A 25,788-nucleotide genomic window follows, 5' to 3' on the forward strand; every position below is an offset into this window, starting at 1 on the left:
TAAGAATATTATTAATAAATACTGTTCTATACTACAGGGTATAAAGTTAGTTGCTTTTATTTGTTCAGTAGTTCTCAGTTTTACACAACATGCTCATCTTTATCTTTTCACTCTCTTTGAAAGGCAATTTGCTTTCATTTATTTAAAAGAGACAACTTTATACTCTTTCTTCCCCTCAAATAAAATGTACCAGGCCTGATTGTCCACCTGAAAAGTTGCTGGTAGGAGCTGTGGAGAAAAGCCTCTCTAAAAGACTTAGGAGAGAAGATTTGGGTCATCCCTCTATGAAGTGGCAGATGTCAGATCTTCCTAAGCAGCTTTGAAAAATAAAGTTGTACCCTAAACAGAATGAAATGGAGAGTCTAGCTGGAGATGGTCCTTGATGTCTAAATTAAGAGGAAGTAAGGCTGTATTACCTGAAATATTGACTGCCGGAGATCTCCTAAAGTTTTTCTTTTATCAAAGGTCAAATCCCACACGCTTTCTGTTTGAGAGACTACTGGGTGCAGAGCCCCATTGAAGAAATGATACTGATGGCCCAGGTGAAGATGCAATTCAAAAGTATTGTTTGCAGAATCACATTCTGCCCTTTAAAGAGGCACAAAAATACATAAATACCGTGTTTTTATAACAGACACTGTGTTTTACCTCAAACCAAAGATATCTGGCTTATAATACAATTAAGTTCTCTATCCCACCTAAGTAACAATTTTTCTTCTACGTGCCACAATTAGTCACTTTAGTTTTTCAGTCAATAGCAAAAATTCAGTTCTGTCACCATGAATTCCAAGAGAAAACTGTTTTAACGTAGGCTGCAATGTTAACTCCATTTCTCTGAACAAAGGCTGACACTTGAAATCTTCTAATTCTGAGATTATAATATAGTTATGAACAAAATGCTAGAGATCTGCTTACATCATTGTGTTAAATAGCAGATTCACTTCTATGTCATCTATCATCCTTATTTCCACTAGATTTTGCACATTCTCCCATGAATTTTTTTTTTTTTTTTTTTTGAGACAGAGTCTCACTCTGTCGCTGAGGCTGGAGTGCAGTGCTGCCATCTTGGCTCACTACAACCTCCACCTCCTAGGTTCAAGCGATTCTCCTGCCTCAGCCTCCTGAGTAGCTGGGATTACATGTGTGTGCCACCATGCCTGGCTAATTTTTGTATTTTTGGTAGAGATGGGGTTTCACCATGTTGACCAGGCTGGTCTTGAACTCCTGATCTCAGGTGATCCACTTGCCTCAGCCTCCTAAAGTGCTGGGATTACAGGTGTGAACCACTGCGACTGGCCCCATGAAATATTTGAAGCCAGTAGCATGAACCTCCCAAGACCACGTTATCCAGGCTAAAAGTCCTTGGCAGCAGCCTGGTGTTGGCTGCTCTTCTCTGAATCCACTCGGCTGACTCGAAGTCAGCGCGAAACACAGGTAGGGTCTGACCAACGTGGAGCTGGAACGAGGCTTAAAAACACAACTCACGTACTTCAGGACACTTCAGTGAACATGGTCAGAGAGCACAACCACATGAAAGACCTTAGTGCAGGCTGACGACAACCCCTCAGGCTCTGCCTTTTATTTATTTATTTTTATTTTTTTAAAATAACAACTGCTAGTCCAGACCACTTATGCAGGTTATTTTTTAGACTTAGGATATTTCACTCTGTTAAGTTTTAATCTTTTTGGTATCTTGGTTTTTGTTGTTTCTTTGCTCTTGTGTCATTCACTGTACTTTTTTCCCCCAGCTCCAAGCCAGTGGTAAAAATGTCAAATACACCCTCTCATATAATCAGGCATTTGGGTCCACAAGGAGATCACGGGAACATCCATTTTCCTAACCCAATACCCTATTGACCCTAACAGAGCACAAATAAAGAAGCAGTTCAGAGTCAAAGGTGAGGCCCCAAAAGAGAATGCTGAGATCATAAAGTTCTCACAAACCAACTCTTTAAGTAAGAATCCATTATAGGCTTTCCCCCAAGATCAGCACTGCATTCAACAGGTTATAGCATCCATATTTCCCTCCTTTTGAAAATCTGCCCACCTCTGATCCTCTCTCACTACATGCCAGTTCACTACAACTACTTACCTATGAGGGGTGATTTTCATGGCAGGCTCTCTTTGGACCCAAGGAAATAATCTGGCCAGGCCAGGATACAATTCATTTAGCCCAACTATGTGCTCACTGATTTCTCTATTCTTCTTAGGCTTCGATCCCTACTTAGCAATGGCTGTTTTATATGTCACCCTTTAATTCGCTCTCACACATAAGGGATAATTTCAGAGTTAAAGTTACCCTCACTATAAAAATTCAGCAGCCAAACACACTTGCATTAACAAGTTGACTATTTTTTTTTTAAATTTTCATTATTAAATGCTTAAGGCCTAAATTAGATCTTTATTCTCCGGAATACTAGTCTAACTCTAAAAGCAATTTAAAATTACCTTTTGGTTTGCAGTTCAATGTTAGCTGCATCCATTTCATTCAGTAAATGACATGGAACCCCATATCTTGGATTAGCTCGAGCTGTGAACAAAATTTTTCATTAACTTGTGTTGGCTAAATGAAATCTGGTTGCTGGAAGAGGTAGCATGAAGACTAGAAAGGACTGTCCTGGGAGCTAGGAAAGCTGCTACTAATTAGCTGTGTGAATACGAATTTTCTCAGGATCTCAGTTTTCTCACCTGAAAAATGAAAAAGTTAGAACAAATGAAAAGTAAATAGTTCTTTAAGACAAGCTAGAAGAATTCCATTTTTTCAACTCTTTTAAGTATGCTTTTTAAAAAGAACACCCAGATTTTCATCTTTTTTTTTCCTTTTTCTTTTTTTTTTTTTTTGACACAGAGTCTCACTTTGTCGCCCAGGCTGGGGTGCAGTGGCGCAATCTCAGCTCACTCTGCCTCTCAGGTTCCAGCAATTCTCATGCCTCAGCCTCTGAGTAGCTGGGATTATAGGCTGTACCACCACACCTGGCTAATTTTTGTATTTTTAGCAGAGACAGGGTTTCGCCATGTTGCCCAGGCTGGTTTTGAACTCCTGGCCTCAAGTGATCCGCCCGTCTCAGCCTCCCAAAGTGCTGAGATTAAAGACATGAGCCACCACACCTGGCCTCAGATTTTCATCTTGATTACAAATACAATAAATGACTACTGTAAAAATTCTGGATTTTTTTTTTTTTTTTTTTTTTTTTATGAGACGGAGTCTTGCTCTGTCACCCAGGCTGGAGTGCAGTGGCGCGATCTCGGCTCACTGCAAGCTCCGCCTCCCGGGTTCACGCCATTCTCCTGCCTCAGCCTCTCCGAGTAGCTGGGACTACAGGCACCCGCCACCACGCCCGGCTAATTTTTTGTATTTTTTTTTTTTTTTTTTAGTAGAGATGGGGTTTCACCGTGGTCTCAATCTCCTGACCTCGTCATCCGCCCGCCTCGGCCTCCCAAAGTGCTGGGATTACAAGCGTGAGCCACCGCGCCCGGCCTCTGGAATTTTTTTAAGTGTAAAAAAATAGATACTGCTCATAATTTCACTCCCAAGACACACACACACACACACACACACACAGGCACACACACACAGGCACACACACAAACACACACAATTTTAAAAACTGGGATCACATTCAACAAATCTGTTTTCATTTCATACACTGTATTCTCCAAAGTCTTAAATAAATGATTGCATAGTAGTCCATTCTATAAGGAGCATAATTAACCTAACCAATCTTTTTCTGTTAGACATTAAGGTGATTTCCAATTAATCACTATTTTAAAATAGTAGGAACAATAAACATCTTTGAGCATCAACATTCATATACAGCTCTGATTACTTCAAGACAAACTTGTGAAAGTAGAATTACTGGTTTAAAGGGTATGACAGTTTCAAGGCTTTTAAATACACATACTCAAACTGATCATATTCCGTATCTCCCAGCTCTGGAGGAAATGTCAACTGTTGGGACCCAAGAGTCAAGGAAATAGCATCTGACTTGGTGGGGCATCTCACTAATGTTCATCTCATTGCCATTCTTCTTCTTCTTTTTTTTGATTACTGGTTAAATTGAAAATTTTTTGAAACACAGGAATCTTTCTTTTGTAAATTGCTTATTTATATCATTTCCCCAATTTACTACTGAGCACAATGAAATATAGGTAAGCACACTCTACAGATAGGGGAAACTAATTTGTCATATATTTTACTGTTTTCCATTAGCTTGTCACTTGCATTCTAATTCTGTTTTAAGGGTTATATCACTTTTCCCTAGTTTCTTTCTTTGCTTTTATGCTCAGAAAGGTTTTCTTTACCTTAAGATCAAATATTTATATTTTACACATTTTACGATTCCTTTTTTACATAAATATTGAAGGAACTATAATTTCATTTAAGTGATTTGTATAACCAAAAAAATGGCTTAGTTATTTCCCTAGCAAATAACCAACTTCCCAGTTGTATTTATTTAGTAATTCACTCCCTTCCTTCCCCAAAATATCTGAAGAGCTACCTTACCATGGATTAAAATGCAAATATGCTTAGATCATCTCCTGGGTTTACTGCTTTTTCAATGATCTGTCTACCTTTTTGCATTAGCACTATACTGTCTTCATTACTATAACTTTATAAATGTTTTTGCTGATACAGTAAATTCTCCCTCAGTCATCTCTCCTTCAGTTATTACTTTATTTCTCCAGGTGAATTTTAGAATCATTTTATGAATTCTATCCCTTCATTCCCAGAAAAGTACATCTAGATTTTGGTTGGATCTTTGTTCAATTCCTAAGCTAACAAGAAAACTGTCATTGAGTATATATTCCAATTATGTACACACTAAAATTCAGTTCTGTGAAAAAGACTAATACTCCGTTTGAAGATATTCTTTTTCTGATAATATGTATTTCTATAACTGTGAATTCTGATACACAATATTTTTACCAGAACCATTTCCATATCTTTTTTTCCTCCCAGAAAAATACAAAGCCTTTTTCATTAACAGCATAGTTATGTAACTTTTTAGATCTGGAAAGTTAATTTCCTTTGATTCACATGCAAATTAGTAACTGCTTTATTCTTATTCTTTATTAAAATGATGGCTATTCTCATTCTCTAAGAACAATATTCTCATCTCTAATAATAGATATGTCTCAATCTATAAAGCTTTTCTCATTAGAGTTTTTAACTTTTGAGCGGACTTTGAGAAGTGATCAAAAAATCTTACTAGGCCTCATTCCTGTAATCCCAGTGAGGCAGGAGAATAGGGTCTGGAGACAGGGAATCTGAGGCTGTTTCACGCTGACTTCCTAGAACTAAATTGAAAGGAACACCCTAACTTTCCATGCCTAAGTAACAGAAGGACCAGAGGCGCCTTCCTTTGACCTTTTCTGCCCACACATAGGAAATTGGCTGACCCCAACAAATCAGACTGTGGGTGGAGTCTTCGTGTGCAACTCTGTAACCGCTTCAGCCTCTGAATGGTTGCTGTCGGCAACAAATAAGACTGAGCAACAAATCAGACTGATTGCCGGTAGGGTCTTTGTTTGCATCTTTGCAACTTCACTCCAGCCTCTGAATGGGTGTTGCCCGCAGCCAATCAGACTGATTGCCAGCTATGTCTTCGTTTGCACAGAAGTATAACTTTGTAACTTCACCCTAGCCTCTGATTGGTTGCTTTCTGCAACCAATCAGATGTTTGCACATGAGCGTTACCTTTGTAACTTCAGCCTCTGGTTGGCTGCTTTCTGCAACCAATCAGACTGATTGTGGGCTACCAATTTATTTACATGAGGTGAGCATGAAGTGGCCAATGGAAAACTTTTAGGGGATCTTTGGACCAGAGAAGATTCTGTATCTGGGCCCTTGAGCTGCTGCTCAGGCTGCTCCCGCACTGTGGAGTATACTTTTGTTTTCAATACATCTCTGCTTTTGGTCTTTTGTTGCTTCATTCTTTGCTTTGCTGGGCGTTTTGTCTAATTCTTTGTTCAAAATGCCAAGAACCTGGACAACTTGCAGTCATGACACCCTACCGATGACACCAGGACTTCTGGGAGGCTGAGGTGTGAGCATCATCTGAGGCCAGGAGTTCAAGACCAACCTGGGCAACACAGCAAGACCCTGTCTCTAAAAAAAATGAAAAAAATAGCCAGGTATGGCAGCATGTACTTGTAGGCCTAGCTACAAAGGGAAGAGAATCGCTTGAGCCCAGGAATTAGAGGCTGCAGTGAACAATCATGCCACTGCACTCCAGCCTGGACGAGAGAGTGAAGCTGCATCTCTAAAAATAAGTAAATGAATAAATAAACAAAAAGTCTTATTGAGAAACAGGAAAATAAAGGAGAAGATATGAAAAGATATAAATAAAGGATAAATAATAGAAATAAAAGATATAAATAAGCAGAAAATAAAGGAGAAGATATAAAAGAATCAGGAAAATAAAGGAGAAGATATAAAAATAAGACCAGGGCCACTTAAAATTCAAAGGCAACAACATATGGCTGAATGACAGAGCCAAGTCTGAGCACATGGCAATCGCACTCAAGTTTGCCAACACAAGAAGAAGGTTTTATGCTATCCAAGGAAATCCTATTTTGAAAATGTAATGATGATCTTACATTATTACAGGGTAGAAAATTAAAGAGAAGTATATAATCTTTATAAAATGACAAATTGTTAGATTTCATTTGGCATAATATAGTTCTTGTTAGCTTTAAAATATTTAAAAATGTTCCAAGAGTAAACCTTTTTTTAAAAGAATAAAAACTCAAACAGCATTCCATGTTTATCTTTTAAAGCCATTAACTGAAAACAAATAGGAACATTTTTCTTTCCATACCTTCAGGGGGTCTCTGCAACTGCGATTTCCGATAAAACAACATGTAGGCACTTTCTTTACCCTGAAATTGCTGTTCAATATCCTTTTCCCTGATTGGCTGGACTTTAGAATCATTTATATCAAACCAGTGGGGACAGGAGATGCTACTGTTTAAACCTGGGGATTCTGGAGGAAGCATCTTGAAAATTTGCTGGTCATTCCTTTGGAAATCAGACTCAGCCTGGAGAGAACCATTCTTCAAGAGACGAACTGCACTTTCATCTGAACTGAGTAGAAATATCTGTGAATGGAGCCGTAAGAACTACACAGAAAGAAAAAAAAAATGCTAAGTTAATTATTCAAACAAAAATTAGATGTGATTAAAAAATGTTTTCTTCCTTTCTGTGATTAGATCATTTAACTTCATCTTTATTTCTGACCTGGCCAGCTATGGGGGAAAATCCATCTAGGTATAATAAAACATTTAATAAAACCACAGTGCTCTGTTAAATAGTCTGATAGTGACATCCAGGGAGGAAGTCGCTATGCCACAATCTAAAAAGCATTTTAATTACACCTCACTAGTGCTGTTTAAAAAAGTATTTAACTGGAACACATTAGGTAGAACAAACACTTCTGAAATATTTAAAAGCAATCTAAACAAGGCACAAGACAAAGGCAATCACATAGTGTACCACCATAAAATATAATTTGAAAACCCAGACAGACTCTGTTGGGATAAGGTAGTAATTATCAACCTAAATTATCTTTTAACCCAAACTAAAGTGAATGTTGTCTGTTCTAAAAGCTGGCAGACAAGCTCAGAAAATCAAAGCATAGTAAGGGTTAAGTCACAATCCCAAAGTTCTTGCTAAAGGATTAAGAAGAAAAAAATCTCTTTCTCCATTGCCTATCTCTACCTCCCCATCCCCTATGCCCTTATCCTCTCACTCTTTAACCTCTGTCTGGCCTTGAGTCTCTTTCTTTTCTCTCAGCCTAATTTACTTTATATAGAAAATTACTTGGGAGTTAAATTTAACACTTGGGTACTTCATCAATCACCCTGAAAAGGTGATTTGCTAATTTTTCTCTTGGAAAGAAAGTAATTTGTGGCAATGTCAACTCTCTAATCAAAAGTATTAATTTTATCAACAAACAGAAGAGTGTAGGGCATAACCCAAAGACAACATTGTTAACATTGTGTATGAGAACAGAGGGTAAAATAGCGTTGTAGCTAATTTGTTTAAGGTACAAAAAAGTATCAACAACTCGCAAGCTTTGAGTAATGAACTCTCTTTTCATTTTTTTGTTCTTTGGGTTTTTAAGTAATGAACTTTCTATATAGCCAAGTTTTTCTTTGTTTGATAGTTGAGAATTAACTCTTTTAAGCCTCAAACATCAGTGCAGTCTAGTCCCAGTAATGACAAAGAAATTTTCTTAGACTAATCTTCCTAATAAAAATGATAAACTCTAGGCAAAACAAGGAAAACAACTGTAGAGAAAGGAACCCAAAGTATAAAAATTTATATTGAAAAGATTATATGACATGCAAACAAACAAGACAATGTTATTCATAATCAAGAGATGGAATGGTCAATTCAAAAGAGAATAAAAGAGTCAACAGAATCAAATTCAGAATTAATCTAGCTATTATAATAGCTGTTTATATGAACTAAGTGGAAAGACTACAACTAAAAAGTATAATATCTGAAACGTATAGCTTATTTGTTGGTCTTAACAGAAGAGTAGCTCAGTGGAAGAAAAAAATTAGCAAAGCTGAGGACAGATCAATGGAAATTGTCCAAATTGAAGTAGGAGAAGAAAAAAATTAAAGAACAAACACCAGTCTGGCCAACATGGCAAAACCCTCATCTCTACAAAAAAATACAAAAAATTAGCTGAGTATGGTGAAACATGCCAGTAATCTCAGCTACTCAGGAGGCTGAGGCTGGAGGATTGCTTGAGTCTGGGAGGCAGAGATTGCAGTAAGCTGAGATTGTGCCACTTCACTTCAGCCTGGGCAACAGAGTGAGACCCTGTCTCAAACGAAACAAAACAAAAGCCCCCAGAACATCCAAGACCTGAGAGGAAATATCAAATGGTCGAATATATACAGTTGGTCCTCAGTATCTGCAGTTTCCAAATCCACAGATTCAACCAACCATGAATCAAAAACATTAAAATAAATAACAGTATAATAGTGAAAAATAATAAAAACTTAAAAATACAGTACAACAACTATTTACATAGCATTTACATTGTATTAGGTTTTTTTGTTTCCTTTTTTTTCTTTTGGAGACAGGGTCTCATCCTGTTGCCCAGTCTGCAGTGCAGTGCATGATCATAGCTCACTGAAGCCTCAGACTCTTGGGCTTAAGCAATCCCCTCACCCCAGCTTCCCAAATAGCTGGGACTACATGTGCGCACCACCGCATCCAGCTAATTTTTAAATTCTTTGTACAGATGGGGTCTTGCTATGTTGCCAGGACTGGTCTTAAACTCCTAGGCTCAAGCAATCCTCTTGCCTAGACCTCCCTTTTGCTGGGATTACAGGTGTGAGCCACCACGTCCAGCCTATGTTAGGTATTATACGCAATCTAGTGATAGTTTAAAGAATAGAGGAGGATGTGACGAGGCCATATGCAAATACGATGCCATTTCATGAAAGAGACTTGAGCATCTGCAGATTTGGGTGTCATCTGGGGGTTCTAGAACCAATCCCCCAGAAAAAGAAAGAGAGATGAGGCAGAAAAAGAAATTGAAGAAATAATGGCCAAAATTTTTCCAAAATTTTAAAAAAGACTTTGGACCACAGCCATTAAAAATACTTAGCAATAGAATGTAAATAAACACAAGGAACACAATACCTAAATACATTATTGTCAAACTGCTGAAAACCAAAGATAAAAAGAAAATCTTAAAAGCAGACCAAGAAAAAGAAACATTACATTCAAGAGAATGAAATAAAAAATGACAGTTGGCTTCTCATCCAACATACTGGAAGCCAGAACACAATGGGCCTCTTTAAAACACTGAGAAAAACACAAAAATGATTAACTTATAATTCTATATCTTTATATCTATCAAAAATATCACTAAAAAATGGAGGTAAAATAAATATTTTCAGACAAAATCTGAAAGCATTTTTCACTTGTAATTCTGAACTTCAAGAAATGCTACAGGAAACTCTCTAAGTTGAAGGGAAATGATATTAAATGCAAACCTGGATAAATAATGAGCAGTAAACTCCAGAAAAGATAAATACAAAACACTATTCTTTCCTTAATTTCTTTAAAAGTCACTAAAGTGTTTAAGCAGAAGTAGTAACGTATAGCGGAATTTACATTATATGTAATGGTAAAATATAAGAAGGCAAGAATGGGAAAATGAAATTATACTATTGTAAGCATCTTACAGTATACATAAAGTGGTATAATATTAATTTGTAATTTATCATGTTAATTTATATATAGTGTAATCGCTAGATGAAATTAAATAGATTAAAAAGCCAACAGAAGAGCTAAAAATGGGACACTCAAAATTTATTAATTAATCCAAAAGAAGGCAGGAAAGGAAGAAGAAAATAACAAAGAATAGAAGAGAAATAGAAAACAAATAGCAAGATGGGAGATTCAAACCCAGCCATATCAATTATATTAATGTAAATAACTAAACATTCTAATAAAAAGGAAGAGACTGTCAAACTCTCTGTCATCTGACAGAAAACAGAATAGCAGAGAAAATCAACACTGGCAAAGTTGTTTTCTTGAAAAGTTTAATAAACTTGATAAACCCCAGAAATGAAAAAGAAAGCTAAAGAAAGACAAATTATCAATATCAGAAATGAAAAAGGAAACATAAGTTCATATTCTACAGAAATTAAACGGATAATATGGTGAGATTTTAAACAACTTTATGCCAACAAATTTGATACCTCAGATAAATGAACAAATTCCTTAAAACCATAATTTTCCAAAATAAACAAGATCTAACTTCATACTGAGACAAACATGTATAAGAAAGCTTATATGGCTACATTAATACCAGACAAGGTGGATTTCAAGGCAAGGAATATTAGCAGAGATAAAGACAAGCATTTCTGGCATGGTGGCTCATGCCTGTAATCCCAGCACTTTGGGAGGCCAAGGTGGGAGGATCTCTTGAGCCCAGAAGTTCGAGACCAGCCTGGGCAACATACGGAGACACCATCTCTATAAAATGAAAAATAAAAGAACACATAGCCAAGTGTGGCCAGGTGTGCCTGTGGTTGCAACTACTCAGGAGGTTGAGCTATGAGGATCACGTGGGCCCAGGAGGTCAAGGCTGCAGTGAACTGTGACTGTGCTCCTACACTTCAGTCTGAGTGACAGAGCAAAACTCTGTCTCAAAAAAAGGCAAGCATTTCACGCCAGGAGGCAATAACAATCCTAAATGTGTATGTACGTAATAATAAAGCTTCCAGAAGATATATGAAGCAAAAACTGTCAAAACTTTTTTTTTAAAAAATGAGACAAATCCACAATTATAGTTGGGAGATTTAAAAATTCCTCAGTAATTAATAGAGAAGGCAAAAAAATACATAATAAGAATAGAGAAGAAACAAAGAACACAATCAATTTGATCTAGTTGTCACTTGTGAAATGCTACATCCAATAACTGCAGAAAACAACTTCTTCAGTGAACACAGAACATTGAGCAGGACAGACAACACTCTGAACCGTAAAACAAGTCCTAAGAAATTCAAAAGAGCTGAACTCATATAGAATATGTTCTCAAAGTACAATGAAATTAATTAGAAATCAATTTACTGACATAACAAAAAGATAACTAGAAACCCCCTAAATATTTGGAAATTAACCAACACACCTCCAAAGAACTCAAGAGCCAAAGAAAAATTAAGAGAAATTAGAAAATATTTCAAACTGAATGAAAATGAAAGCTTGTTGAATATAACTGTCTGACTATATTCAACAATATAACTATAATCAACAATATAACTTGTTGAATATAACTAGTGCTTGGAAGAAAATTTATAGCTTTAAAAGTGTGTATTAGAAGGTTTAAAAAAAAAACTGAGTTACCAACCCAAGTAGCTAAAAAAAGATGATCAAATTAAGTCCCAAGAAGTAGAAGAAAATACTTTAAAATAAGAACAGATATCAATGAAATAGAAAATAGAAAATCAATAGAGAAAATCAATAGCATTGCATCAAATTATATCTGAGGCAAAAGTTGGTTTCTTGAAAAGGAAAAAATTAACTTCATGGCCAGGCGGATCACTTGAGTCCAGGAGTTTGAGACCAGCCTGGGTGACATGGCAAAACCCCGTCTCTACAAAAATTAGCTAGGTGTGGTGTCACATGCCTGTAGTCCCAGCTACTCAGGAGGCTGAGGCAGGAGAATCACTGGAGCCTGGGAGGTGGAGGTTACAGTGAGCTGAGATCGTGCTGCTGCACTCCAGCCTGAGCAACAGAGTGGACCTCAACTCAAAAAAAAAAAACCAAAAAAAAAAACCAAAAAAAAAACTTGATAACCACCAAGCAACACTGATGAAAAAAGGTGAGAAAATAAAAATTATTAATATCAGAAATGAAAATGGAATATATCTTCAGGTTCTACAGACACTAAAAGGATAATGAGATATTTTGAACAAGTTTATGCCAATAAATTTGATACCACAGACAAAAAGGCAAATTCCTTTACTAGAATTTTATGTAAAAAATCAAGTGAAATCTGGGTGAATACCTGAAGACATTTCTCTAAGTAAAATGATAAGCTTTAGGGTATGAACTCTGACATTTTTTAGGAGTCACTCCCCACTATTTTTGCTTACTTCTTGTTTCTACGATAAATAATTCAGTAAGTAATACTTAATAAGTAACTTAGTGGGATTCTAGCCATTATACAAATATGATGATTTTATTTTCACCTATTTTAAATATCCTTCTGCAAAGGAATTCATGTTGTTGGGATCATAATGAAATTTCTTGGGACTAGGACTTCCCAAAACGATGCCATGTATTACCTTCCGCAGTGGTCCATGCTGTTTTCTGTACTTCTTGTTCCAAGATATTCCTATCTTTTTCAAGAGTTTCTGGCCCAGTTGATCAACAGGAATTAGATTATTCTCCTCCTTATGAAAGAAACACAGTCACTCAAGAAAATCTGATGAGAAATCATTGCATACTTACAAATTCAAAGAGACCAACAAGATTATAACTAATTAAATATGCCTAGAACAGCAAACACGTAAGTTGATTCCATCATAATTATTTTATTATAAAAAGTTTTTTAAAAACTAGTTAAGCCTCAGTTGAGAAAACTTGGATTTTTGCCATTTTCCATGTGCCACAGTTTAACCATTTGAAGAGCAATATCAAAAGTAGCCCAAGGTTTGGTAAATTCCCAACATTAAAAAGGAATTTTCCACTTAAATGTGTAAATTACTGATATTAAACAAGAATTTTGGAAGAAATACGTAAGTGCAAAAACAAAGATGATTAATGTCTTATCTAAATGTTTTGAAGTACCAACAAGTTCTAAAAGGGGGTGAGATGTAGCGGTGACAGACTAAATTGTATCTCCCCAAAATTCACATGTTGAATTCTTAACCTACAATATTTCAGAATGTGACCACATTTGGAGATTGGACCTTTAAAGAGGTGATTAAGGTAAAACGAGGCTGTTTTCCATTTTAGAGTAGGGCCTAAGTAAATCTGACTGGCATTATCATAAGAAGACGAAGTTTGGACAAAGTAACACCAGGGAAGCACACACACAGAAGAAACACCATGTGAGGACACCGGAAGAAGACGGCCACCTGCAAGCCAAGGAGAGAGGCCTCAGAAGAAACCAAAACGGCCAACACCTTCATCTTGGACTTCCAGCCTTCAAAACTGTCAGAAAATACATTTCTATCATCTAAGCCACGTAGTCTGTGGCATTTTGTCATGGCAGCCCTAGCAAATTCATACAGTAGTCATAGATCAATATAATTAAAGTACTCGGCCCAGGTCCCTAGCAGGAAGTATAACAAATCATTTATTAAGGATGAATGAATAAATGAAAGAAGACCTCACATCTTTAAAACAGCATATTAAACAAACTTTAAAAGTCATCTACTTGAGATATTATCAGTGAGTGCTAGGAATGAAAAAGGGGACATACTTTCAGGTCACACAGACATTAAAAGGATAATATGGAAATGCAATAAATTGTGAAACAGCATTTAGTAAAGCTCAATTTGGTTTAAAATGACAATAATAGCCAAAAAAGTCATAACCCAATTCCAATATATGTATACAAACATAAAGAAAACAGAATGCAAAGACTATATATCAAAGTGTTAACAATAACTGTCAGTATGTGGCCTATTTATACTTTTCATCTTTTTTATATATTTTCTGTTTTTTTCTTGAATTTTCTACCATAAATATGTATTTCATTCATAACCGGAAAATCCCCACAAAAATCATTAAAATATAGATACAGAGAATGTCCTTAAGGAAAAAGACTATGAATGGTAATAATATCACATCTAGCAACTAAACCGCATATATTCTTACATATATACACACATGCACACATACACACAATACATACCATACATACAAATACATACACACACATACTATACCTCTAATAAGATTGCTTTTAGAATCATCAGTGGATGATCAATCTCTTCTTCACTCTGGAGATCTTTCAGATTCACATCTGGCTTACTTTTTTCCTCCTAGGAAGGAAAACAGTATGAGTTTCTATCACTAACCCCTCAAAAAGTAACAAAATAGGAATGTTGGCCAGGCACAGTAGCTCACACCTATAATCCCAGCAATTTGGGAGGCTGAGGCAGAGGGACTGCTTGAGCCTGGGAGTTCAAGGCCAGCCTGGGCAACACAGAGAGACCAGGACACTCTACAAAAAAAAAAAAAAAATTAGCCAGGAGGTTGAGGCGGGAGGATTGCTTGAGCCCAGGAGGTCGAGGCTGCAGTGAGCCGTGACTACGCCACTGCACTCCAGCATGCGTGACACAGAGCAACACCTTGTCAAAAAAAAAAAAAAAAAAAAAAGGTTTCAAGATGATGAAACAGTGGTAAAAACATCACAATAATCTGCATATGCTTGGAATCAGGCAGACCTGGCTTTGAATTCCAGCTCCTGGTTGAGCAATCCTGGATAATTTACTTCATCTCTCCGGCTTTAGTTGTAAATTGGGAATATGAAACAAGTAAAGCTTCTAGCACAATACATGCAGTGGGTTCCAATATTTTCCAGCTTAGCACTACTTTAGCTAAATTTTACATAATTTGATATGTTGAGTTTTCATTAAAATTCAGTTCAAAGTATTTTCTGGTCTTCATCCCGTATGGTCTCACTCACTTGTGTTGATCTAAGGAAATTCTACTCATCTTTGCAGGCCAGGCTCAGCTTAAATACTCCTTTCTATTTCCTGATCATCCAAGTTTTCACCCCATTTTATGAAGGTATTGGGGAACATGTCAAAATTCCCCTGGTAAGTTATTTTCATTGCCTTTTATTTCCATACATGCCATCTTGCAGAAATATTTTAAATGGACTTAAAACCAGAAATACAGATAGTCCTAAACAACGCAAGCCAAAAATAAATAACAACAAGTGATGGAAAAATATGGCAGGCCAGATACAACCATCCTGCTACAAAATTACTAAAAATGTTAGATAAAGTAAAATCAAAACAAATAAAAACATCTTAAACACATCATGAGCTTGCAAGAACATCAGGGAAAACTCTTCTGAGGTCAAAAAGTGAAATGGGAATGTCGGGAAGAAATCCAGAGATGAGGCCTCCAGCTCTGTAACTGCTATGGCCAGAGTAGTTAGGTTCCCCCAAAATTCATACGTTGAAACCTAATCACCAATGCAATAGTATTAAGAGGTGGGGTCTTCAGGAGATAATTAGGTCACAAAAGATGAGCCCTCCTGAATGGGAGTAGTGCCTTTATAAAAAAGGTCTGAAGGAGTTTTGTGTGTCCTTTCTGCCATGTGAGGACACAGCAAGAAAGTGTCATCTATGAAGCAGGGCAAGTCCTCACAGACACAGAATCTGCTGGTGCCTTAATCTTGACTTCCCAACCTCCAGAACTGTAAGCAATAAATTTTTGTTGTTTACAAATTACCCAGTCTAAGTGTTGTGATAGAGCAGCCTGAACCTGAATGGACTAAGACACCGATCTTGCTGACACTGAACTTCCATTGTGATGCCCATACAGGACAGAGTTGGGGAGAGAAAGCCTAGGCCTACCCAAAGGAGGGAGTCGAGGGACTGGTCTTTCAAACAACAATCAATTCTCCAATTCTCTGACATCAACTAGGTGTCACACAATTGTATTCAATTCTGACACTATCTGGTGATAGCACAGACTCCATAAGTTGAGGACTCAGTCCCGTAAGACTGTCCCCTACTTCAAACACCAACCACATACAGGATCCCTAGGGTACTCACACTTCTGCCTGGCTGATTACAAATTTTAGGGTTCCCATCACCCCAACTCAGGTTCATAATTTTCTGGAACATCAGCAAGAACTCAGGAACTTATACTACACTTTATTATAAAGGATATAAATGAACAGCCAGATGGAGACAGACATAGGGCAAGGTCCAGAAGGGCCCAGAGTTCAGGAAACTTTGTTTCCACGGAGTCGCGGTGGCCACCCTCCCAGCATGACAATGTGTTCACCAACCCAGAAATGCCCAAACCTCATTTTTCAAGAAGTTTCACTGAAGTTTCATTACAGAGGCATGACCGATTAAATAAATCACTGGTCATTGGTGACTGAACTCAATTTCCTGTCTCTCTCCCCTCCCCAAGGTCAGGGAACAGGAATGAAAGTTTCAACCCTCTAATAATGGGACTGGCTTCTCTGGCAACCAGCCTCCATCCTGAGGCATCTAAGAGTGACTTCATTAACATCAACTCAGGTATGGTGGAAAGGGGCCCATTATAAATAACAAAAGACACTCCTCTCACTCAGGAAGTTCCAAGGACCTCTGTGCTAGGAACAGGAACTGGAAAGAATGACCAAATATATACTTTTTAATATATCGCAATGATAAAATCCAGCAAAAAGTTGGAATCCCTAAATGGCTATACCTTCAATATAACCACGACCTAGAAAAAAAATCCACCTTACAATAAAGGACAATGAGGAACTGGCTTGCCCTGACCTTGATACTGGATGAAGGGGGAAAAATGTCCTTTAATAATCACAAGTAGGTCCTCATGTGGGTTTGTGTCCCAAATTCATACTAGCTGTATTGCTCTAAAACCATCAAATTGATTTTAATGTTGTTAAGGGCTGGTAGTGATCCCAGGCTTGTGTTAGAGACAAACACAAATCTTTCTTGGAAGAAGGCACTTTTAACTCAGTTCTCAAATTACTCCCATAAATCAAGTTCTTAAAAAGCAAACAAACAAGCAAAGCAAGAAGCTTACAGTCCACAATACCAAAATCACAAGGAAATAGAATCAGCAACATCAGAAGATATCCAAGTCAGACCTACAAAGTCTTCAGATGCTGCAATTATCAGAGAGAAAATAATAAAATAAGTATGCTTAAGGTGCTTGAAGAAATTTATGACAATGGAATAAGAGATTTAAACATGACTGGAGGGAAGAGGCAAATCGGCATTGTAGAGATGATGCTCGAGCCTATGAGCCCAACATACGACAAGTTGATCCAGGTGACATATAGGCTGGGCCCAGTCCTTCTCCACTCTGCCAGTGTCTGACCCTGGCCAGACATGTTGGGACACGCTGGTCCAGTCATACAGCTGCCAATTGGGTGCTGTCATGGAGCCTTCTTTGCCCCACTTCCTCAAATGTGCAAGATGATGTTCCAAATGATCCCAACCATCTGTGAAGCCAAAGTCCCCCCAGGAAGCTGGAGGCATGGATCAGGCTCCTCTTTATAGCTAGATCTACATTCACATTTTGTAGTTAGTGGCCTCCATGCTAGGAGAAAGGGATCATCTTCCAGCCACACTAAGAGAGACTAAAATGTTGGCTTTAACCCAGGGAAAATTACATGAGATTGGTCCTGAAAACTACTCCTTACAGGCAGTACCTACTAAAGAACTCCATGTATGCAGGGCATAGCTCCTTCAAAGGGAAGAAGTAATTGCTGAACTATAAGTAGAAAGAACACTACCTGGCTACAATTAGAATATTTGGGACCCTTTGTCTGTGGGCACAGGGGATCTGTCAGGATAATGGTAGCAAAGAGACAAGCACAGTGTCCACCAGATATATCTACTGCAGGTGAAATTCTTAAAGCACAAAATCATTATCTGAACACCATGAAGCTCTGGATGAAAAGCTAGTGATTCTTAAACAACAGAACAATAAGAAAAAAAAATAAAAAATGGGATGCTTGATGGCAATTAACAAGAAAACATACCAAGCACAATATTCTATTGTTCTCTAAGCCCTGAGGAAGACCTTGCTAAGGTGTTAGAGCTTCAAAAATGGACAGGCAGTGCAGAGACTGAAGCCACATGAAGGAATGCCTGCCTGCCCTTCGAGTCATGTCATAGAACTGGGAAGAGATCCTGATGCTGCTAGAAAGAAGCTGATCAATTCTAAAGAAATGGGCACAAAACTGCAAAAGACATGTCCAGGAAACCACAACCCAAAAGAAAGTCAAGGAAGAGAGAATCACTACTCTCAAAACATGCTGCCTCACCAGAGTGTGAAGCTGCCTTTGTACATGACCTCAATGATAAACCTGAAGATGAAATTGCAAACAGGTATTTTATGCATCAAAAAACTGAGGATAAATATTGCCGGCTAGAAAAATACCTCAAATCTTCAAACTGTCTGAGCAAAAACTGTAGCAGGCATCAAGAAATGTAGGGGCACACTCCCTGAGGTGGAACCTGGGCTGGCACAGAGGCTGGGAGCACTTCCTAAGACTGAAGAGAGACAAGGCAATATTGAAAAAGGTCACAACAGGTGGAGGCACAACTGGAAGAAAAGAGCCACGAACTGCAATGGGAATGGACAAGGCAAAAAATTGAACACCATAATAAACATTTACCAGACATGGACAAGCTTCGATCAGAATCTAATGAAAGGCTTCATCTTAAAGAGAGAGCAAAATAAAGCCTATTTGATAAGATAAGGGGAGTTTAAGGCAGAGTGAGAAGGCCACTTTCTTAAGGATTCTCTATTGTGGGAAACTAAAAATACAAGAAGGTAGTTTGAGGGAAGGCATAATAACACGATAAGGATCGGCTCAAATTAAACATGGTAACATTGAGGGCTGAAACACAGTAGATGAGGATAACAAGTGTTCCATTTCATCTAATTGGGAAGGTGCCCGGCAAGCTGTATCTTGGCAAATGTGACACAAGCTTTCAAGAGTGATGCTTGTACAGCTTTCCCAAGCCAGAATGGGAGTCCCATTCACTGCAGTAAGCAAAAGAAATGGAAGACAAAGGATTTGGACAGGTAAAACAAAACTGTCTTTTTCCATAGATGATTTCAACATAAGAGTGTTTAGCAAGATTATTGGTTGTTAGTATATAAATTGTTTAATATTTTATGTATTTTAGTATATAAAATCAACATACTAAAGAAAGCTGCATTTCAATACACCAGCCACAAACACTCCAGAAAACACAAAATTTAGGCATAGATCATCTCCCTGGTAAACATGTTCCTGGTAGAACACAGTTTGACTTTTTTCATATCCAAACTTTACAGAACATATCTCTCAATACGTTCCAAATACGACTGATAGAACGTCAGAAACACAGATGAACATTTTGAAAAGATGGCTGAGTGTCATCAAAGGGACTGTGCATCTTGGATACTGCTGGCACCACGAGATGCCGTATTACAAGTAAATGTGGAGCAAGTATTCGTCAACAACAGCGTTAACTTTCTGATAACAGGAAGCTATGCTTTAAGCATTTTACATCCTAATATAACGGTTTGTGACTTACTCATAGACGTTTTACTGTGTCTGGGGTTGATGTGTAATAGATTATAATTTTCTAGGAACTAGACACCGGTTAGCACTTTCCCTCAGAACATCTGCAAATTCTTTTTTTGAGAAATATTATAAAACTTTTTAATAAGACATTAAAGGGACTTTAGAAAATGAAAAGGTATATCTTGTGCACACATGAAGACAGGAAATCCCACTGAGTATGTGTGTGTATATGTGTATGTGCACACACATGTGCATCTGTGAGATTACTGACAAGGTGATTCTAGAAATGTACACGGAAGCATAAAAAATGAAGACACGTCCCACACTCCTGAAGAATGACAGCATGCAGGGAGACTTGTCCTACCAGAGATCAAGACTTATTACAAAGCTATGGAAATTGACAATGTGGTATTTGCCCAGGAATAGAAAAAAATGAACAATGGAATAGAATAGAGAGCTGAAAAACAGACTCACACAAAAATGAACAGTAGACATAACAGAACTGGCACAGTAGATTGGTAGAGAAAAACTTATTACTCAATAAATAGAAATACGTAATTTTTTCAAGTGGAAAAAAATCCTTCTTATACCTCTCATAGGAAACCATTCTAGGAAGATCAAAGTTTTAAATGTAATTCAATCAGTGGTTATTGAGCACTGTTTCAAAGAGCAACCATGAAAGACATAACTACATATAATAAACAGGACAAAATTCACCCTGGTTTTAAATTCTATTGTGAAAGCTATAGACATGAGATTTATTGTTTTTATCACATGTTCACCCGCCATCTGCAGGATACAAAATTAATATTGTGTGTTATCTAAACCAATACTCATTTTATTTTTCAGAAAAAATTCAATAATTGTCAGCTATAGGAATTGTGCTGTCTCTTTATGATAATGGAGTAACTGTATAGCTAAGGAATGGTTCCAGATTACAGGAGAGTTAGCTAACTAAATACCATGCCTGACACTGGATTTGACACTAAGAGTGGGGGAAACATTGCCATGAAAGATGTGAACTGGAAAACTGGTGGAATCTGAACATAACTATTAGACAACAATATTATATCAATGTTAGAAGTTCCTTACTTTAATCAATGCTCATGTAAGATAATATCCTTGGTTTTAGAAGATAAACACTGAAGTATTTCGTGGTAAAGGGACCTGGTGTCTTCAACTTAATTTCAAATGGTTCGCACTAATAATGATAACGTTAATAACGTGTGTCTGTGTATGCACATGCACAAATGTGGCAAAATGCTAACAATCAGAGAATCTAGGTAAAGGGTATACAGGAGGTGTTTTTACTATTCTGGTAATTTTTCTGTATGTGTGAAATTATTTAGAAATTATGTTTATTGCGGCACTATTCACAATAGCAAAGACTTGGAACCAACCCAAATGTCCAACAACGATAGACTGGATTAAGAAAATGTGGCACATATACACCATGGAATACTATGCAGCCATAAAAAATGATGAGTTCATGTCCTTTGTAGGGACGTGGATGAAACTGGAAAACATCATTCTCAGTAAACTGTCGCAAGGACAAAAAACCAAACACCGCATGTTCTCACTCATAGGTGGGAACTGAACAATGAGAACTCATGGACACAGGAAGGGGAACATCACACTCCGGGGACTGTTGTGGGGTAGGGGGATGGGGGAGGGACAGCATTAGGAGATATACCTAATGCTAAATGACGAGTTAATGGGTGCAGAAAAACAACACGGCACATGGATACATATGTAACAAACCTGCACATTGTGCACATGTACCCTAAAACCTAAAGTATAATAATAAAATAAAAATAAATAAAAAAATAGAAAAATAGAAATAAAAATTTAAAACTTGTATCTGTATTAACTTTCAGTGCCTATCAAAGTTTTCTATAGAGTGGATATATAATAAATGGTAAAATATCCTCAACAAAACAATAGGAATAGAAAAGAAATTGCAAAGATATTTCTAAACGAATTTCTATACGTACTTGAAACTGCCAGTTTCCCAAATGATCAACATCTTTAATATATACATGGTAATGGCCTCCGTAGCAGCCACCTTTGTGTATAATAACTGAGAAGAGGTCATATATATATTCTAAGTCATCCAATTCACTCTAAAAGAAAAAAGAACAAAAATACTGATATAGTTTTCATAAAATTCTGATAATAATAAACAGAAAAAATAATTTCAACTACTGAAATTAATAAGAAACTTCACTGTTATTTAAGAGTAAAGATGAATTCAAGTAATTGGCTTTAAATGTGAAATTTTTAAATTAATTGATCTAATGGCCAGTCACACTACACCAATCAAATTATGCCTCTTAGTTGCCCATGAACACATGTACCTGAAAAATACATTACTTTTATGTACTTTGGCTAAGATCAGGTAAGCCAATATGACAATGAAATATGTTACCCTATCAGTGAGTCTGTTGTAGAGATTTTTAGCAAGAGAAACCCATCTTCGTACAATATCTATTTATGCTGCTTTATAGATGCACTCTTCTTTTAAAATGCATCCCCTTTTTTTAATTGATATATATCTAGTTGAAATAGTCCAGGTTGTCATGTGCCTCAAAGTCAAAGCCAGATCAACTGTCACCCCTCCTGACACTACAGTCCTCTGTATAGAATAGGAACTTAGTAATTATGACTATCAGCTGTTTTTGTTTAGAGGCAGTTTAGTGGAAGAGGTTCTTTCTTGTTTTATTAATTCTATGATCAACATTTTCTATAATAATATGCTCCATAATCATGAATGATCAAACAGATGTACTCCTACACTAGCAATTAGAAACAAAATAAAATGAAAAGCTACTTTAGATTAAGAGGTACTTTAAAGATGTTTATTTAAATTTCTGATGCAGAAGAAAAAAGAAACCTTTTCCACATCTGAGGGATCTAAAACTACACGATATAAGCTCTCTTCTGGCTTTGACGTCTAAACTCAGTCAGTGCTCATCTGTGATGTTCAGATGTACATATGGTGGCCACTTGACGGGTGTCAGTTATTTTAAGAATTTATTTGCTTAAAATATTAAACTTTTTAAGTGGGCAGCATTTTAAAATGTCTAGTACAGGCAAAAGACAAGGTGTACACAAAGATGCCAAGTGACTTTTTTCCATTAATACAGAAATCCAAAAGTAAAATGAATGTGGACTTCCTAGATAAGTGCTCAATTTCTTCACTTATTTCAGTTTTGTTACATCAAAGTATGTTAAAATCATGTGACAAACTATCTTTTATAAAACAAGAAACAATTATATTAACTAACTCTGGGAAAATTATTTATTTGGGTATGTCAATAATAGCCTCAGGGGCAATAGAATATTAGAACCTTTGAGTGGTAATTCAAACAACAAAAAAACCCCAAAAAGTTCAGCAATTTGGCTTGAAGTAAAGGAAGGCCCATGTGTGAAGACCCTGAATTTAAGAATGTTTAGAAAAAGATTACTTTTTTTACACAGAAACTCAATAGCTAGCTAATAAATGTTCTATTGTATTCTGAATAAACATATAAGAATGATTTGTGATAAAAAATAATTACTCTTTTCACCCAGACCTTGGCGTGTACAGCAATGTTATAGAAAACATTTTTAAATGGCTTATAAAGTAGGTTGATTTTGTAATTAATTTGTTTTCAAAACCTTTTCTTTCCCTATGTCTTAAGGATTACAGATTCTAGACTAGTGAATTTCCATTTGCTTCTTGACTTTCTAGATGCATAAATTCATTATTACATGTAAAATAAACTAAATCCAAATTAGTGGTACCAATTAATGGTAAGTTTTCTAAATGCAGGGTAACTTCTAATTTTGTTCATAAATTTTCATTTCAAATATTTTAAAGAAGGGTTTAATAAAAAGAACTGGGAACAACTCTATACTTTGGAAATTCAAAATGACTCTAAATAAATCAGTGGTTCCCGAACAGGGTCAATCTTGCCCATGCCGTCCTCCCAGGAGACATACTTGGCTTTGTCTGAAGACAGTTTTGGTTGTCACAACTGAGGGAGGGGGAGTGAGGATGCTACTGTCATCCAATAGGTAGAGGGCAGGGATGCTGCTAAACACCCTAATGCATGAGACAGTCTCCCACAACAAAGAATAATTTAACTCAAAATGTCAATAGTGCCAAGGTTTAGAGATTCTCACAATAAACCAACTGAAAATCAGGTCAATAATAGATTCAATCTTGACAGGGGAAAAGAAAGAATTTAAAAATAAAATAGTTCAAACCTGTTCACAAAAGGGCTTGAGATTGATCCGGAGAGGGAATGTGTAACAGCTAGTTTCCTTGTAGCGTTCGCATTTCACAAAATCAAAATTAAATCTTAGTAATGAAACAGTAAGAAAAGGAGGCAGCTTACGTAATTTGGCCGACTGTTAAAAGAAAAATTTACAAAGCTTTTTAAAAACAGGGTTATATAAAAGGATACATAATGTTTCTTAAGGTCTGAAAAAACAACCTACGACACAGTTCTAAGAGAAATATTACGTAAACTCATTACCATGGATTCAACATAACTCGATGTCAACTCATCTATTTTATGAGTCTAAAGGTGGAGCCACTCATTTGTGCTTACAACTAATAATTTACAAGCCAGTTTTATCTTTAGTGTTGATATCCTGAAATACTATTTGATGAGTGGTGCCTATTTCCTGCCCAATTTCTGGCCTTTCACCTTCATCCTTGGTGTCGCCACTTTACCTGGCAGGTCTACAGTTCTTTTTAATCAGTGAAGAACTGGAGCTCTTAACCTGGGACCTAGGAACCTGTTCTAAAGGATCTGAAATGATACAAAAATTGTATGTGCATATGTATTTTTCTGAGGAGAAGATTCATAGCTTTCATGAGATTTGCAAAAGGCCTCTAACTTCCCCAAGGGCTAAAATCTATTGACTGGGATTAAGCTGCTTTTTAAGAGTATCAGCTGTGCCCAACCTCTTGGATTATTGGTCTGTGAGGAGAAAAAAAATCCTCCCTGATATATAAAATTACCCATAATCAAATATATCTAACAGTGCTAAAAATATATTTTAAAAAAAAAACAGTTCCACAAATGTAGTGGGTAAAAAAAAAAAAATTGAATGAAGAAAAACAAAAAGAAAAAAACCCAGCAATATAACAACACGGTAGATTTTCAAACAAGCTCTAAAAATGCATCTAAAAAAACTGAGTAACTCAACTATAATGTGGCTGAGAAAAGACTGCTTAGGACAAGAAAATCTACATTTATTTAGCAGTACATAAACTTAGAATGCAACAAATCCAATGCATAGAATAGAATATAAATTTAAAAGTATCAAGATCAAAAAACTTCCACTGAGAAAGAATTAAAGAAATTTGATAAAAGGTATATTTAAAAACTGCATTTGTTTAGCAAAAGGTTCTTATTTTGTAAAGTGAACATGAAGTCTAACCAAAAGCTGAATGTGTAGGTATCTTTCCAACACTATTCCAAACTTTGAAGTTTATACACCAAAGTGAAATACAAAATAAATAAGCAAATGATAAACCTCTCTCTTTGGGTTTGATGAAGGGGCAAAAACTGGATGGAAATACAGGTGAAACAGTATAAAATTCAATCTTCCCGTGAAACCTATAGGCATAGGGTTTAAGGTTTTATTATAGTTTCATCTATAATCTCCAGGATACAAAATCAGTATTGTGTATTATCTAAATCAATGCTCATTTTATTTGTTGGAAAAATTCAATAATTGTCAGCTATAGGAATAGTGCTACCTCTGTCACAATGAAGTGACCACATAAATATGTCTCTTGTGGTAGCTGTTTAAGACAATGTTCAGTAACCCACTGAGTGAACTGAGCTCAAGCTGATGATGTTTATGAACAGCTCATCACATCACCCACAGCAGTGGGAATGTCACCACTGCAGATAATAACGACAGCAGCAGGGTTGATGCCATATTGGCCATAGGTACAAGAAGCTGAGAAGGAAGGCCCAGAGAAGGTTAGAGACAGCACATCCAGGCCAGA

The 25,788-nt window shown here is 36.6% G+C and overlaps 1 protein-coding gene across 4 annotated transcripts in view; it reads right to left on the reverse strand.

The window, feature by feature from the left end:
* USP40 (ubiquitin specific peptidase 40) overlaps positions 1–25,788 on the reverse strand; it is a 93,192-nt gene that overhangs the window by 56,468 nt on the left and 10,936 nt on the right. For all 4 annotated transcript variants that reach the window (XR_004027969.1, XM_030803617.1, XM_030803616.1 and 1 more), the window contains 7 exons: positions 24,027–24,170; positions 21,770–21,898; positions 14,437–14,532; positions 12,826–12,933; positions 6,822–7,122; positions 2,449–2,530; positions 417–588 (listed from right to left, as the gene is read on the reverse strand). Coding sequence is in view for 3 of the 4 variants with exons in the window: in XM_030803617.1 (XP_030659477.1) it covers positions 417–588; positions 2,449–2,530; positions 6,822–7,122; positions 12,826–12,933; positions 14,437–14,532; positions 21,770–21,898; positions 24,027–24,170 (1,032 nt within the window). In the remaining variant the exon portion in view is untranslated. The remainder of the gene's footprint in view (positions 1–416; positions 589–2,448; positions 2,531–6,821; positions 7,123–12,825; positions 12,934–14,436; positions 14,533–21,769; positions 21,899–24,026; positions 24,171–25,788) is intronic.

This window comes from Nomascus leucogenys, chromosome 22a, assembly GCF_006542625.1.
Source record: "Nomascus leucogenys isolate Asia chromosome 22a, Asia_NLE_v1, whole genome shotgun sequence".
Taxonomy (NCBI): Eukaryota; Metazoa; Chordata; class Mammalia; order Primates; family Hylobatidae; genus Nomascus; species Nomascus leucogenys.